Source organism: Anguilla anguilla, chromosome 11, assembly GCF_013347855.1.
Source record: "Anguilla anguilla isolate fAngAng1 chromosome 11, fAngAng1.pri, whole genome shotgun sequence".
NCBI lineage: Eukaryota > Metazoa > Chordata > Actinopteri > Anguilliformes > Anguillidae > Anguilla > Anguilla anguilla.
In genome coordinates this window covers 6,252,565-6,270,089 of record NC_049211.1, presented here as the reverse complement: position 1 = coordinate 6,270,089, position 17,525 = coordinate 6,252,565, and the positions used below count along the sequence as shown (strand labels likewise).

The 17,525-nt window shown below is 44.4% G+C and overlaps 1 protein-coding gene and 1 long non-coding RNA gene across 3 annotated transcripts in view; both read left to right on the top strand.

Moving 5' to 3' along the window:
• The window catches only part of ptpn11b (protein tyrosine phosphatase non-receptor type 11b), a 38,094-nt gene extending 25,110 nt beyond the window's left edge, over positions 1-12,984 (top strand). For both annotated transcript variants that reach the window (XM_035383453.1, XM_035383452.1), the window contains 13 exons: positions 190-384; positions 6,607-6,799; positions 7,488-7,604; positions 7,739-7,852; positions 8,569-8,665; positions 9,127-9,206; positions 9,519-9,674; positions 10,118-10,249; positions 10,614-10,768; positions 11,012-11,079; positions 11,532-11,683; positions 12,025-12,128; positions 12,874-12,984. In XM_035383453.1, coding sequence (XP_035239344.1) covers positions 190-384; positions 6,607-6,799; positions 7,488-7,604; positions 7,739-7,852; positions 8,569-8,665; positions 9,127-9,206; positions 9,519-9,674; positions 10,118-10,249; positions 10,614-10,768; positions 11,012-11,079; positions 11,532-11,683; positions 12,025-12,128; positions 12,874-12,955 — 1,645 coding nt within the window. In that variant the 3' untranslated portion in view covers positions 12,956-12,984. The remainder of the gene's footprint in view (positions 1-189; positions 385-6,606; positions 6,800-7,487; positions 7,605-7,738; positions 7,853-8,568; positions 8,666-9,126; positions 9,207-9,518; positions 9,675-10,117; positions 10,250-10,613; positions 10,769-11,011; positions 11,080-11,531; positions 11,684-12,024; positions 12,129-12,873) is intronic.
• Position 12,985: 1 nt separating this feature from the next.
• Positions 12,986-16,789, top strand: LOC118208609. The gene is made up of 2 exons (XR_004761595.1): positions 12,986-13,015; positions 13,408-16,789. It is a non-coding gene; the product is annotated as an uncharacterized LOC118208609 (long non-coding RNA).
• The last annotated feature ends 736 nt before the right edge of the window (positions 16,790-17,525 follow it).

The following is a 17,525-nucleotide window of genomic DNA, read 5'->3' as shown; positions in this document are numbered from 1 at the left end:
AAGCATTTGTAAGTACTGATTAACGAGAAGTGTTAATTGAATCCGGGTCATTATCTTCGTATGCATGTCCTTCAGAGTCCTGCTGTTTGCCTGTTAGCTTGACCCAGCGCTGATCATTTCGCCTGTCCCCCCCACCCCCCCCCCTCCCCCCCCCCCCCCATCCCGTCTCTCTCTCCCTCCCCCTGGTAGGCGGAACGATGAGGTCACCCACATTAAGATCCAGAACTCGGGGGACTACTACGACCTGTACGGCGGGGAGAAGTTTGCCACGCTGGCGGAGCTGGTGCAGTACTACACCGAGCAGCACGGCCTCCTGCGGGAGAAGAACGGCGACGTCATCGAGCTCAAGTACCCCCTCAACTGCAAGGACCCCACCTCCGAGAGGTAAGGACCCCACCCCCGAGAGGTACAGTCGACCCTCCCTAACCCCCTCAACTGCAAGGACCCCACCTCCGAGAGGTAAGGACCTCCCCCCCCTCCACTAACCCCCTCAACTGCAAGGACCCCACCTCCGAGAGGTAAGGACCCCCCCCCCCCCTCCACTAACCCCCTCAACTGCAAGGACCCCACCTCCGAGAGGTAAGGACCCCACCTCCAATAGGTATTGCTGATCCCCCCCCTAACCCCCTCAACTGCAAGGACCCCACCTCTGAGAGGTACGGGTCCCCCCCCCCCCAACCCTCCTAAACTGCAAGGACCCCACCTCTGAGAGGTACGATCGACCCCCCCCCCCAACCCCCTCAACTGCAAGGACCTCACCTCCCAGAGGTACGCCCCCCCCCCTCCCCTAACCCCCTCAACTGCAAGGACCCCACCTCCGAGGGGTAAGGTCGACCCCCCCTAACCCCCTCAACTGCAAGGACCCCACCTCCCAGAGGTACGCCCCCCCCTCCTCCCCTAACCCCCTCAACTGCAAGGACCCCACCTCCCAGAGGTACGGTCGCCCCCCCCCAACCCCCCTCAACCGCAATGCCCCCTCCTCCCAGAGGTACGACCCCCCCCCCCCTCCCCTAACCCCCTCAACTGCAAGGACCCCACCTCTTAGAGGTACAGCTGACCCCCCACAACTCCCTCAACTGCAAGGACCCCACCTCCGAGAGGTACGGCCAACCCCCCCGGGCACCTTCAGGTCTTTAGACCAGAGGGACTGGGGGACTAGTGAGGAACTGTCTTCTCGTGATCTCTATAGAGAATGTATGAACTCCCAACTCTAAGCTCAGTGGACAGACTTAGGGCTAAGCCAATCCTGCCATCTACTATACAGTACATTAAAAGTACTCCCCAATCCTATTGATCAAGGCTGTTGAAATCAATGACTTTTGGACCATATGGATGTCAGGAATTAAATTCAATTCAGTTCAGTTCTTTTCAAGCTACTACGAAACATTAAAATCTCATAATTTAAGAGATGTAATGACAGTTATGGAGATGTCGAAAACCACCCCTATCGAGAATTTTATTACAAACCAAAAACCTTCAGCTCATTTAAGTCTCTGAATGTTTCTGCCTGAAGGCAGTGGAGTCGGTGCTGCTGTGTTTCAGTTTGGAAAAGCGTTCCAAATATTGTTCACACTGAGAAAAGTAAAAACGTGCAATAAAGGCTCCTTGCTGTACGGGCAGAAGCCGTGTTCATTAGGGTGTTTAATTTAGTTTTATGGAAACATAATTGAGCTGCTAATACCTTTTGGTTTAGAATCGGTTTATTGAGGCACATAGTCATTAGCTGGATTAAAGTCAATTTGTGTGCTCTGTTATTTGTGAGCAGGGAGCGCTTGGGTGCATGTTCTGTGCACAGTGCTCATCATTTTCTTGTTTAGTCTTTTAGTAGTTTTTTTTTAATTTTAGTTAATTTTATTGGGTGGGCGGGGGGTTGCGTGTACCTTCAATAGTGAGTGGTTACATATTCACACGTTACTATTCCACACATTTCCATCTCCTTCCCTTCCATCAATAGCCACGATGCAAAATACACCTGACCTTCAAATATGCGTGTGTGTGTGTGTGTGTGCACATACTTATATATGTTGCTAATCGGTCAATGAAATTGAAACAAGAATAAATATATTTCCTGTTTTCCTGAAACTTTATCGAATATACATTTTTAATTAATATTTATCGAAATCATAAATCTTTCTATTGATTACTTAATCGATTCTAGATCACCTACTATATTTGGTATATGGTCAATAAGACGTCCCCAGAATGTTTCCAAATGGAGTATATTTTTCTCCAGAGTACAGTAAGGTAAAAATCCCATCCACTGTTTAATTGAGGAAGAAGCTCAATTATGATTTTTTTTTTTTATTGCAGTCATAAAATTTAGTTAATGGATATCCAGTATGAGGCTCTGGAGGCTGATCTTTCTACCGTTTTGAATAATTCATCATTCCAGTAAGGTTTCAGTTTTTGACATCGTTGGATCATTTGTATGAAGTCCCCTATTTCCAACGTGCATCTAGGGCACTTAGCTGATACATCGTGGGTGCAGTGATGTAATCTGTGGGGTGTAGAATCACTTTCGTGAAAATTATTGAATTGATATGAATTATTTGTTACATGGACCCATTTAAAATGACATAATAATTGTTGGGTGTTGAGGGAGGGACATTGCAACTTCAAGGACATTACTTTTTTGCAATTTAATATCCTAATATCCGGCTGTAATGTTTCAATATTTTAAATGGCTGCAGGAAAGATGTGGCAGGTTATATTATTTAGCTCAATGAGGCACCGTTCTGCATACAGGGATAATTTACATCCATGTGAGCTCGCTGAGATCCTTGGTTCGAAATCTCGGCTTGGGGCCTTTCTGTGTGGAGTTTGCCTGTTCTCCCCGTGTCCGCTTGGGTTTCCTCTGGGTAATCAGTCTTCCTCCCACAGTCCAAAGACATGCAGGTTAGGCTAATCGGAGCCTCTTAATTGCCCATAGATATGAGTGTGTGAGTGCGTGAGTGAATGGTGTGTTTGCCCTGCGATGGGCTGGTGAACCATCTACAAGGGTGTATCCCTTCCTCTCACCCAATGCATGCTGGGATAGTCTCCAGCACCTCCCGTATCACTAACCAGGAATTTTGCGGGTATAGATAATGGATGGATGGATGGGTGGATGAGCTCATTGATGTACTGTAAACCCCCAATAGGTCAGTAGCAGCATTACATTTGTGTGGCAGTCAATTAAGATTTTAAAGGTTTTAGTTAACAAGTGTATCCACAAAATGCATGTGTTTACGTGAAAGCTGAATGAGATGGGATATATTATTAATAAAATATCTGCCCGTGTATCTGTTTTTAAACACTGGAATTCAATAAATATTTGTCCTTGACCTCGACTGTGAAAAGCAAGAATATATATATTTTTTTTTTTTCAAACCGTTTGGAAGGTTCAACAACCACTAAAACTAACTCACCAAATTGAGTTAGTAAAAAAACAATTAAAAATCTGTGAAAGTCAAAGCTGAGGGCAAATCGATTGAATACTGGCCATCCCTGCTGAAATAGCTCTGGCATCTTAATTCATCAAAAATAATACAACCTTACCAACAGTTTTTATTGAGTCTATTATACTTCAAGTCAAGGCTGTTTTATAACTGTGCCTTATTTTTATGTATCAGCAGGTTGCATTGTATAGTTTATGAATGTCCTCCACTGGCAAATGCAGATTATTATTATGATCATTCTTATCACCACCGAACAGAGTGAAAAGTACATTTTCTCATAGGGTTTATATTGTCCCATCATGAATTTTATATTCTCGTACATCCCAGTTTATGCATATCCACTATAGGTATTTAGAGAAACAACCTAGTGTCAGCAGAGTATCATGAACTATCATTCTTTGTAACTTTATCTATTGAAGGCTCAAGCCCCAGGTAGTAGTCTCCCCTAATAATACATTTACCATAAGTCTGAACCTAGTTTGTTTTGGACAGCATACATATATAATATAAAACTGTGAGCATGAATCTTGGGCTAGTAAGGTGAATATATATATATATAATCATAATGTATATCACATTTTGCAATAACCCATCTACCATTCTTTATCTGAGCGAATTAAATTCAGTGTTGTTCTTTTGTATGTATCTGTACTAGTTGACCTTCCCGGCAGATTTATAAAATCCCATAAAGCATCAGGTCCAGGGGAGGGATTCATTTCTAAGATTTTTTTGGAGTCAGGAATAGCCATGTGTTGGATCCAAACGCAGTAACGGCAGAGTAATGAGTGTGTATTGCTGTGTCAGTTTCCTGTTCCCACCCCACCCCCCAAATGACTCTGACAGCCGGGCCAAATTGAGTGAGCTTGGCAGACGAGGTTGTCGGAACAGAATGAGAGCGATGAGGTGGGTGTGCATTCTGCTGGAAAAAAAAAACAGAATCTGCCGCCTTCAAGATTCACCGACCTCTGAAGAGGCGTGGCAGTGCACCACGGATTTGTTTTACTTTTATTATGACGAGTGATATGAAATTAGAAATACGTGTGTTGTTGTTTGTTTCTCACGTAATTGTTAGTAATATGATTTCTTAAATGTTGACAGAAAAATGTCAGTTGCCCATACTTCAGGTTTTAGTTGTTTTTTTTTTTTTTTTTCGAACACGGGGATATGTCTGAGTGTGTGTGTGTGTGTGTGTGTGTGTGTGTGTGTGCATGCATGCGTGTGTACTGTACGTGTGTGTGTTTACTGTCTGTGTTAGTGTGTGTATGTGTGTGTGTGTGTGTGTGTGTGCATGAGTGTTCAATAGAATTAATTTAACAGCATGGTAGATAAATATTGAAAATGACAAAACAATCAGTCTTCCTTGAAAAACGTTGATTTAGTCCAGAGGGGATATCAAATTTATCTTGGCTACAATTAAAAATGGGATTTGAGAGTTTAGGGTAATGCATTGTGTTGCTATGGTAACATTGTGTCAATGGAAAAAGCATGAAATCCTACACCACAGATGGATATGAATCAAAAGTCTCTCCTCCTGCTGATTGGCCATGTGTTGGCGTTATGAAGACTTCATTCTTAGGATAGTGTGGGACTCCCACATCTCCAAATGATATATGTGGCCTGGTGTAATATACATTCTAAAAGAAAGTTTTCTGGGAGGGAGACCACATGGTTACAGGATCGGTCAACAAACCACCTGACATAAACCACTGCATAAATTCATTCATGTTGGTAACCATAGTGACAAGACCGTGAATGACCTTAATTCCACAGTGAAATCTCTGGTAGCCGACAGCTTGTAAGACTTCATTCCTCTCTCCGCTGCCCGAGAATCAGAGATCTGGATCTTAAACGGTGACATAATGGCAGTTTGCTCAGCTGGAGTCCCCAGCTGGTGCTGATGCTGATGCTGCGGCCAGTGGATGCTGTGTGTTGCTTGGAAACCCCCCAGACCCTTGCACACTTACAGTATGTCTCTCCAGACCGATCGCGATAACATTTAAGCTGAGTTTTCTGCGTATTTTTAAGTTTGTGCATTTTGGAATTAGCTTGTGTTATAGGTCTGATTGTGTTTCAGTAAGGAAACCACAATGCTGCATAAGCGCCACCTAGAGACTGCTCTATATCACTACAACCAGTGCATACTTTATCAGCACACCACCAGTGTTATACTGACAAATCAAAAGAGGCTTCATTTTACTGTGACACTGCAATAATGAAGAACCATAAACTCTGTGGGAGTTCTGGGAAAGATGTGGGTAATTTATCAATTCAGTCTCTGGATTTTAATTGAGCTTCCCCAAGCAACAGACGTTAAGCCAAAATAAGGTATTTTCCAACCAAGTATACTTACAAGTAGTGTTCATATTATGGTCTTTAACTGTGTTTATTTTTCTAATTTACCGCTTGATGCACCTGCTTGTACCTCACAACTAGCGTTAATGCATTTAAGGTGCAGCACAATTCTGCTCACTTCCACCATGTGGTTCTTCTTGTGGTTCCATGCAATACTCCCAAGACACATGGTCTTTACTAATACACTGCATCCTTGCTAAGTTCGGGGGAAGGGTTCAGCTTGGATTGTATGTGGGACAGGCCTCGAGCATTTTGCTTTGGCGCAGTCAGTTTCTTAGTTTCCTAAATTGAGGCTAAAGATGTATTTTAGACATTCTGTCCTTTTTGTGTGATTGCTTTCGCAATAGCCCAGAGGTGCGTATTCAGGCAACACTGCAGCACCCATGCAGAAAGCCATTCAGCTTCACAAAATGGCCGCAAAATGGTTTGGGAAGCTGGAGATGTGTCTCACTGGCAGCGGGTAGCCTGTGGGCTCCTGGTTCAGAGATGGGTGGAGCTAATTCAGGGGTAACGGCTGCTGATTTAAACTGACCCTACTCATGACGGTGTGTACTCGGTCGTATATATGGCCACTGCTGACCTCCAGCCATTTTTGGCTGATGACATTGCCAACTATCTTAGCTTCTATTTATCTGTGCTATATGGCTCTGCCTGCTTTTTGTAGTCATAACTGAATTTTGAAGGATAAACAGTGATAATTGTATTAGAGGCTAGGGTGTGTAATTTTATTAGAGGCCAGGGTGTGATGCTCTGTCTGGTCCCGCCAATCTCCTGACACCCCCCCCTCTTCCTCCCTCCCCCCCTGCCCGGTTTCCAGATGGTACCACGGGCATCTGTCGGGGCGTGACGCGGAGAAGCTGCTGATGGACAAGGGCAAGCCGGGCAGCTTCCTGGTGCGGGAGAGCCAGAGCAAGCCGGGCGACTTCGTCCTGTCCGTCCTCACCAACGAGGAGAAGCAGGAGAACATGGACCGCCGGACCAAGGTCACGCACGTCATGATTCGCTGTCAGGTACGGTCAAGCACGTCGTGATTCGCTGTCGGGTACGGACAAGCACGTCGTGATTCGCTGTCGGGTACGGACAAGCACGTCGTGATTCGATGTCAGGTACGGACAAGCACGTCGTGATTCGATGTCAGGTACGGACAAGCACGTTGTGATTCGCTGTCAGGTAGGGACAAGCACATCATGATTCGCTGTCAGGTACGGACAAGCACGTCATGATTTGCTGTCAGGTACGGACAAGCATGTCATGATTCGCTGTCAGGTACGGACAAGCACGTCATGATTTGCTGTCAGGTACGGACAAGCATGTCATGATTCGCTGTCAGGTACAGACAAGCACGTCATGATTTGCTGTCAGGTACAGACAAGCATGTCATGATTGGCTGTTGGGTGCTGACATACATATCATGATATGCTGTCTGATACAGATATCATGATCTTCTATCAGATATGGACACGTCATGATCAGTTATTACTTATGTCACGACCCGCTGTCTGGTGTGGTCGTGCACGTCATGATCTGCTATCAGGCCTGGACATCAGAATGAAGATGTCTTTACGTTTACATTTGTAGACTCTCTTTTTTTCAAAATGACTTTGACAGCTTACATTATTACATGTTTACTCACAGTCCATTTATACAGCTGGATACTCTAGAGATGGATTATCTTTTTGCTGTTTTGTAAACTAAAAGGATGGGAAATACGACGTGGGTGGAGGGGAGAGGTTTGACTCCCTGGCAGACCTGGTGGAGCACTACAAGAAGAACCCCATGGTGGAGAAGAGTGGGATTGTGGTGCACCTCAAACAGGTGAGAGAGGGCTGTGGCTCACCTCTAACTCTGTGGCAATACTTCAGCCACAGGAATTTTAGGAAAATGCATCATTGAAATACCATATTGTTACCCGTTGTTGCGTTTAACTGATTTAAATTACCCCTGGTTAGCCCTTCAACGCCACCAGGATAAACGCAGCCAACATTGAGAACAGGGTACGAGAGCTGAACAAGGTGGCCGACAATTCGGAGAAGCCGAAACAAGGATTCTGGGAGGAGTTTGAGGTGGGTCTGTCACTGACAAAAGGCTTACAGTATTTCTGGACCATTGCGTTTGTATTTAAACCTCTAAGGTGTGAGAACACAAATATGTGATCAGAATGTTATTAACCGAACATTCCAATGCTGATGTAACAATCACTAGTGGTAATTGAAAGCAATGGAGTTCTAGAACACTGACTTAGAATTTTTAAAAAACATTTTAAAAACCTACATTTCAAAGGGTTAAAAGGTAATCTAGTTCCAAGATCCCATTCTTCTTCCTTACCTGTGGGTGAACCAGTGGTTGTTATTTCAACTGATGGAGACTACTCCTCTGTTTGAATGCCGCAAACATCTTTGGGGTTGAATTCTATGGTACTCTAGACCTTCACTGCCAGTGTGAGTCACTTGCCAAGTTGATTAGTTTTAATAGCAAATTTTAATGTGAGAAATTATCCAGATCCCATGGCTCTCCACACAGAGTGCTCCATCCTGACCACAGTTCACAGTGTATGTCATCATCCCTGCTGTGCATGTTAGGTTCCTCTAGGGGGTGCTGGGGTGGCACATGAAATCTGGCATGCAGGATGCGGCTTCCACAGAGTTTAGCACCCAGAGCAGCAGTTCCACCGTTTTCTCTGGGAAACAACCAATCAGAATTTGGTCTGCAATAGGGATTTTTTTTTTTTTTCGTTCCCTGTACTGTGTGATCACTGGATTCCGTCCCCCTGTTTTTCTAGGTGCTGCAACAGCAGGAATGTAAGCTCCTGTACCCCAGGAAAGAGGGACAGAGGCCGGAGAACAAGAGCAAAAACAGATACAAGAACATCCTTCCCTGTGAGTGGCCATTTTCAAGCTCTTAGATTACCACAGTGTGATACAGGGACTGTCCATCCATCCATCCATCCATACATCTGTTATCTAACCTGCTTATTCCTGGTCAGGGTCCAGGAGGGGTGGGGAGGTGGGGTCTGGAGCCTGTTCAAACATGCGTAGGGCGAGAGGCAAGAATTCACCCTGGACAGATTGCCAGTGCATTGCTGGGCCCACCCACCATTCACTCACACACTCATACCTAAGGGTAGAACATGGGATTTGAACCCAGGACCTTCTTGTTGTGAGGCAAAAGTGCTGTCTGCTACAAGGACTAAGAGAAATGACCTCGAGGAGAGGCAGGAGTAGATGAGAAGCCTGTGAGTTAGCGGTTGTCTTCTGACTGACATCCCTCTGCCCATGTCCCTCTGCCCATGTCCCTCTGCCCATGTCCCATTGTCCATGTCCCTCTGTCTATGCCCCAGTTGACACCACTCGGGTGGAGCTGAAGGACGTGGAGGCAGAGAAGCCTGGCCCTGACTACATCAACGCCAACTACATCCATGTGAGTTCAGTCAAGTGCAAGCTGTTTTCTTTGTGTCTGTCAGGAAAAAAAGAAGTCGTGCTTTCATGCTCCTGAAAATCATTGTGTGCTGACTGAAAATAATTTAGGAGCACTAATCTAATGGGATGTATTAGTCTGCTCCTAAATTTTTCAATTTCAGCTTAGGAGCTCATGTGCTCCTTTGAAAAATTGTAAGCATAGAGCCCTGATTTTTTTTTTACCCTTTTCCTGCTGTATTACCATATGGAACTATTGCCTTGCTATTGTTCATCTCTTTTTGGGTATCGCGTCCATTCATTGTCACCGTTGCAGAGCTTGAATGAAGAAGGGCACTGTGTGGACGAGGGCAAAGTGTTCATCGCCACCCAGGGCTGCCTGCAGAACACCATTGTGGACTTCTGGAAGATGGTGTACCAGGAGAACACGCACGTCATCGTCATGACAACCAAGGAGATGGAGCGGGGTCGGGTAGGGCTTGCGTCTGTACCGTTCTGTTATGGAACCTGCCCATTATGATCATCAGCAGATCAGGATATTATTATTGTCTAATCTGGTATTGAACCTGACCACCATGACCATCATCAAATCAGGATATTGTTATTGTCTAATCTGATTTTGAAACTGACCCATTATGATAATCAGCAAATCAGGATATTATTATTGTCTAATCTGATTTTGAAACTGACCCATTATGATCATCAGCAGATCAGGATGTTATTATTGTCTAGTCTGTTTTTGAAACTGACCCATTATGATCATCAGCATATCAGGATATTATCATCATCTAATCTGTTATTGAACCTGACTGTCTCTTCATATTTACAGCTGTTGAAAATTCCCCCTCAGGTTTTTAAAAAAAAAATTTATTTAGAACCTTTCTGGCATTTGACTGAAATTTTTGTCCTGAACAGAACAAATGTGTGCGTTACTGGCCAGACCTCAAGTGCACAAAGGATTTTGGGAAAGTGAGGGTGAAGAACGTTGAGGAGCGGCCAGCACAGGACTACATTCTGCGGGAGCTGGAGGTCACCCGGCTGGACAGGGTGAGGGCGCCATTCCCCCCCAAAATGTCATCATCACGGGGGCCTGTGGGTCTTCTGGCTGTGCGCCATAGAGCATACATAGGAACTGGAGAGGGTAGGAGGTGCCAGGCGGTGAAGCCTAGGAAGTAACGGGAAACACCCTCTACTGCACATGTTGAGTGCAAAAGAGCTTGATGAACTCATCGATCAATTTTTTTGTGGTCAGAAAATTTGTGCAGCAGTTTGTGAAATAACTGTTGTTTTGGTCCAGAAGTTTTGGGAAAATGTTCATTGAGAGTGATCCTTAGACTGTGGAACAAACTCCTGATCTTTCCATCCTGCACTGGAGCATAGTTCTGAGTTTTGTTCCTCGTTCCGCTCCCAGAGTGATCCTCCCAGGTACATCTGGCACTACCAGTACCTGAGCTGGCCTGACCACGGAGTCCCGAATGAGCCCGGGGGAGTCCTGAGCTTCCTGGACCAGGTGAACCGGGCCCAGGGCTCCTTCTCCCAGGCCGGGCCCATTGTGGTGCACTGCAGGTGGGAGCCGCCAGCTTACCTTCGCACTTTGTGCTCTTCCTCAGAATGGTTTCTGTGCTTCCCCTTCTCAAGTCACACGCCGTGTCGAAGTGCCGTGACTCTTAAGTCTTGACAGTGACGTGGTTGGCTGAGGGGGAGCATTCAGGGTTTGTCCCCAGTCTACGATTGTGATGAAAATCTTGAGCTTAGGCCAGCTTAGGGCCCTGACCATGGTTTTTCTCCTGCTTCCTCTCTGCTTTCCAGTGCAGGGATTGGACGAACTGGAACCATCATCGTGATAGACCTTCTCATCGACATCATTAATAGGCAAGGTGAGGAATGTATCTCAGAATTCCATACACGTCCTCTCTTTGAGATGGTCTGCATCTGAAGACCTGAAATGAACCCCAACGTTTGGAACTGTTGAATGAAGAACAGGTGCATACAAACACACACACACACACACACACACACATACACATTTTGGCCCCTTGTGAAAACAGAGGTTGAGACATTTCCGGTTTTTTGGGAGAGTGGCACCTCCTGGATCACCTCCCTCTTGCAGAGTGAGCCGCCCCTGTCTCCTCTCTCACAGACACACACACACACACATTTTGGTCTCTTGTGAAAGTAGAGGTTGAGAAGATTTCGATTTTTGGGGACAGTAACACCTCCTGGATCACCTCCCTCTTGGTCTCCTCACACACACACACACACACGCCCACACACCCATACTCAAACACACACACACACACACACACCGCTCTCTCCTCGTCGTGTCCAGGGCTGGACTGTGACATCGACATCCCCAAGACCATCCAGATGGTGCGTCGGCAGCGGTCGGGGATGGTGCAGACGGAGGCCCAGTACAAGTTCATCTACATGGCGGTCCAACAGTACATCGACACTGCGCAGAAGAGGCTGGAGGAGGAGCAGGTACCCAACGGTCCAGCTTTGAACTTTTGGAGGCCCCTGGCAAAATTATGTTTGGAGGCCCCCTTTTGAGGGGGTGGGGATTTTACAGTTGTGGTCAGTTGCGGCCTCCAGAAAGATGGGGGGCGTATGTAGTTTCCAATGTTAACTATATCCTACATGCAGCTCTGCCAGCAGTCTTGAGTTTTAAGGGGTTATGGTAAGATAAGGGCCAGAATTATTTGGAAGTATGACCACTTTGTCTATCAAATCTGTGTAGCAGCTGGTCATAGTGTTTGGTATAGAAAAGGAATACACTATCATACATGTGTGTCATGTGTTTCTCCGCCCTGGTTGCTTGGCAGAGGAATAAGATGATGGAGAGAGAGTACTCCAACATTAAGTATCCCCCGGTGACAAACTCCAGGCAGACGACGAGCATCACCATCTCGCGGTCCTCTTCCTCTGTGTGAGTACAACGTTACATTACTGCCGTTTAGCAGACGCACCTATCCTGAGTAACTTTTACATAGCGTTTACATTGCATCCATTTATACGGCTGGATATGTATACGGAAGCAATGCAGGTTAAGTACCTTGCTTAAGGGTACAACGGCAGGAATCGAACCTGTGACGTTTATACCACATCTGCAGACATATGAAGTGTTCTTATACTCCGGGAACTGCCTACTGAGTGTTATGTCCATTGACAGAGTATCCACATACTGTTAATTTCAGTGAAATTTCCTTTATTTATCCAATTTTAGTTTGTTGAACACCCTTGAAAGTCTGGTGCATATATTGGCTTTCCTAGAGTATTTTTCCAGGCAGAATCTATAATTTTACGTAGCATTTGCAAGCACAAAGGATGTGGTAGTTGAAGTGGAGTTTGAATGACTAGTATTTATATGCTATTTTTTTTGTACAGTTGCAGGCATTTGAGCAGTGATGTGGATGTTAGAGCCAGTTTTCTTACTTATTTCCCTGTAAAAGATTCCCTGTAAAACACTATTACTCTGGTCTGAAGTATTGAGACTGAACAGGTCGCTGGTTGGGTGAATTGCCGTTGGAATCCTGAAATTCTCATGAACCCATTTCTCTTTAATGTACGCTTGCTCCTGCGCAGTGTACACTTGTCCCTGATGCTTATTATGAATGTTCTCGAGTGAGGGGGAAAAAATATATTATTTTCACCTGGAAAACTGTGCTTTTCAGGACTGACGACTCTGCGTCCGTGTACGAGAACCTAAACATCAAAAGCCCAAAGAAGTCTGGGAGCGTCAACAGCAGGAGATAAGGGACATGGATGCCCCCCCCCCCCCCCCCCCCCCCCCCCCGTCTTTCCCCACTCCTCTCCGTAAGTACGTCTTCACACAGTCAAACTGCAGCCAGGATGGGCGTAAATAAGTCTAAGCGGAGTGTAGGAAAAGGGACAAGGAGGGCGAAAAAGCGGAGGAAAGGAAGAAAGAGTGTATCGTTTATTTTTCCAGCGATGTGATACGAAACCTTCTGGTGAACCGTCTTGACGGAATTTGAATTCCAGCAGTGTCTCTCCTCGAGTGGCTCTCTCTGTCTGAGCACAATGGGCTGGCTTGTTCAGCAGAGAGCAGGTGGCCTTGCCGTGTTCTCCTGATAGCTGCACGCTGGCTACAGTGTTGCCATGGAAATCTGTACAGGTTCTGTTTGTTTAATGTGTCATTTAACGTCAGGGGCTTTGTTTTCTGTGTGTGTGTGTGTGTTTGTGTGTAGCTGCAGCAGAAGCGTCGTTTGTCAACTGGACAGTGTGGTCTGCCGAGGACACGCCCCCTGGGGCTGAAGATCTGAAGATGCTATGGAGATGCCTGCTGAAATGCTGAAGACTCCCACCACAGAAAAGAGTCTGGTGACCTCTTAGTCTTTCTCTCTCTCTCTCTCTCTCTCTCTCTAACTCTCCTTCTCTCACCCTCTCTCCTGTCTCTATCTCATGCCCTTACCAGCTTGCGTTCGCGTACGAAAGTGCCTCTTCCACAGCTGAGCCTGTATAAGCTAAACTCTGTCCAACCCACACTGACATGATCTGCCTCCCCTAGTTGTGTAATAGGCTAACACACAAATGATAAGATTCATGTAATAGTGCAGATATTTTAAACATATTTATTGTGTTACTGGAAATAGGAAGCAAAGGGTTATCCGCTGCTGTTCTGGCTACTGGATGCATCTACTTTAATGTAACCAAAGACCTCTGTCTTATTTGGTTTCAGTTTTCATTGTGATCAGGAGTGGTTCAGTGGGGTGGGCTGATGTGCATCAGGGCAAGGCACGTAACACACCTGAGAGCAAAAATGCTGACTGATCACCAGAGCAGTTCCCGCTGTTCAGTCTTGTTGCCAGGATATTTTTCAGCAGGTGTCAGCAAGTTTGCCATCAAAGCCACTGATGTTGAATAAGATATTTGTGCAAACTGAAAATTGCTCTTTTGTTTCTAAAAAGTGAGATAAATGTAAGGAATGTATGGAATCACACAGCTCTGGTCATCAGGTGCACTCATGCCACCTGGCCGAGCTTTTCCAGGGTGCTGTGCGGCCTACTTCCTGTCAGGACAGGAAGTTGTAAACTGCCTGAAGGCTGTCTCTGTGCCCACACCTAACTGCCTTTTCTCATGCTGGACTGTCCATGGGTTGAGGCTTTCCCTACCGCAGCAAACGACAACTAAACTATATAAATGCAGTCCATTTACCATTTAAACTAGTGTACATTTTTATTAAGGCTTATTCCACTGTTTCAACTTGTTTTCATTTAGTTTTTTTACGACTCCTGTAATTTTTGCCCCATTCATTCATCTTCGATGTGAAAAAGGTTTTTTTTCCATTTTATATTCACATTAGGGATTATTTGTTTTTTTTTTTTGTTTTTTGGAATATCTGACTCCACATCAAAGAGACTGAGTTGCTGTCCGCAGTGCAGTGCAGTTGTCCGTGTCATGGAAATGCGAAAACAGATGCTACACTCCGGTCCCCTTGCTATTTTAGCCGTGAACTCCATATAGTTCCTTTTGCAGTGAAGCCAACGATATGCAACATAAAAATATACGAAGGGGATGTGTGTGGCTGCGACGTTCAGTCCACACGAACGCGTTGGGTAGTAGGGGTTAGTTAATGGTGGACGGTCGCAGGGGATGTAGCTCACAGTGACCCTGAGGAATCCTCCCGATGATGTCATCTAATTGGAAGGCTCGATGTGGTCAAACATCTGCCCACCAGGCTCAACACTAACCTCGGCTAGGCCTGTTACGTGTGCAGTCTCAACTGGAAATAAAAAAAAAAAATCTCCAGTGCAACATTGCCGCACCAGATGGCCCCCCAGTCCAGGATTATAGAGCAGATTTGCGTAAGAAGTAAAAAAAAAAAAAAAATTAATTTGCCAGTAGGCCATAATCCAGACATGATGAGCACAGGGGGAGGCGTAAGCAGACGTCACTGATGATGTCAGAAGGAATTCGCTCTTCGCGGTGATGTAGAGCACGGCTGGATTCGTCTGACTGCGGTTATGCAAGCCCCTCCCCCTCCCCAGAGTTTTTGATTGAGGAGATTTTTTGATATTCTCCCTCAGCTCAGGGGTATGACGTCTGTTAGTTCAGTCTGCGAGAAGTAGACCGTAATCCTCCTTCTGTCACCAGACGATACCGTAACTGTGATGTCACGGTACCAGCAGGCCAGGTGTGTGTACAGGGCAGGGGTACTGGACTCTGTGTGGAGCTGGGCTCAGATTGACTCTGTGTTGTGGTCTTAAGGGATCTGATCTGTGAAGAGAGGTCGGTTTGGTGCCTGCCATTTGCTGCTGGTGTGAAATCCTAGTCTGCCACTACAGGTATTTGTCAGGCATACCATATGTCATGTTCTTTCATATGCAGTTAACTGCTTAGGAATGCTGCTCAGATCCAGTCCACGGTGCACTTTGTTTAATTTTTTGGTTTTTGTTTTGTTTTTTTATTGGCGATGTAAGCTTTTTTTCCCCCGTTCTGGCAGAATATTCTTCTTTAAGCCACCCCTGAACTCTTGACAATGAAGATATATCAGGGAAAAACCAACTCTTATTACATTATTATTATACTCAAAAAAAGGACCATTTACACCTCCGTCAGACTTTCAATCAGGACTGAATAAATGTAGCCAAGATCTGGATTTGCTCTAGCAAGAAATGTCAGTGTAACGTCTGACCGATATACTCTAGTTTTGTAAACTGTAAACTGGTGAAGACCTGCCAGAGCAGTATATCAACCGGATGCACCAAATTCACAGGTGTATCCAGTGTCTCCGTAGAAAGAACGTAAAACACTCTTATGAAGTCATCCTACCTGCAGTCTCCTTCCCATCCTGTAATTGATTCACTAAAATATTTTAATGGCATAATTTTCCATCTCTGAGCTTGAAGGTCACTACGCTAATTACTTTTATTGTATTACAACTTGCCTCTTTTTGAGGTCTGCTTTTCAATACATTAGAATAAATAATTTACTGGGACTTAAATACTTGAAATATGTTTTTAAACTGCTGAACCACAGTTTCAGTTTTTAATCTACACTGTAGATACCAGAATGCCTGTAGGTTGTAAAAAAATTATAACTTTTACTTGTCCACTAGCTGTATGCTGTCCATGTTTCATTTTTAGCATTTTTCTTGTTTTGCTGAAGTGTTTGTGTAGCATTTTTTAAATTGTATGTCATACATTTTGTATGCTGTAAGAATGTTGTGATTATTATTATTATTATTATTATTATTATTATTGTTATCATCAATCATGCATTGTGTATTTAAGAATTGTTTAAGAACCCATAACTAAAAGAACCAACAACTTAATTTATTTATGTTAATTCATTCAAATTTACTTGAACATTGCAGTATGTTGATATTATGTTTATTTTTTTGTTTGATTGTTTTTTAAAAATCCTTGTTCCTTTGTTGCATTATGCTTGATTGGCGATGTGGTGTACTGACTTGTGTCCTCCTTTTTCAATATGATGGTTCCCTCCTTGCACTGGCTTCGCTCGAACCGCCTTCTGTAATGGAAGACATGTAATGGCTTTGTGGCACAAGTGACAATGAATAATTAAATGAGGAAAAAAATAAAATTTGAATGAAGATTTTAAATACAATCATTTGAATGGCTGTTTTTTTTTTGTTGTTTTTTTTACTCTTGTAGTGGTTAAACTGAATATTCAGTTATTCAGATTGAACTAGGTGATGATTTAATAATCAATTACTTGGATCCATATTTTGGATGTTGAATTTAACTGTTGAAGAATATAACAAAAATAAATTGGGAAGAATGAGTTAATACTTCCGGTATTTTCATGAAAGAAAAGAAAAAGCCTGTTTTCTCTGTAATTTTGCCTCTACCAGTTTTTCTAATCTATTATTTTTGATGGGTGTCAGCATAACTGGCCTATGAGTTGCCCAATACTAAAACCAATACTATTTAATATAGAATTTGATCTACAATACGGCAACAGTTGTGGTAGCATGCTTTTAAATAGGCTACTAAGCGATTGACTGTAGATTAAGACCAGGCATAAATTCTTGCTATCAACTATACATGATTGTGCATGTACTTGTATTTGCACAAATATACAGCTCATTTTACCATCCATCAATCCATCTTCTATAACCACTTATCCTGGGCAGGGTCCTGGGGGGTTTGGGTGGGGCTATCCCAGCATGCATTGGGCGAGAGGCAGGAATACACCCTTGACAGGTCGCCAATCTATCGCAGGGCACACGCACCATTCCCTCACCTTTCACTCTCACTCTCATACCTATGGGACATGCTAATTTAATCTAAGAAAATTTTTGTTTTGGGAAAGAAAAAGACCATTCGAAAATATGACACTT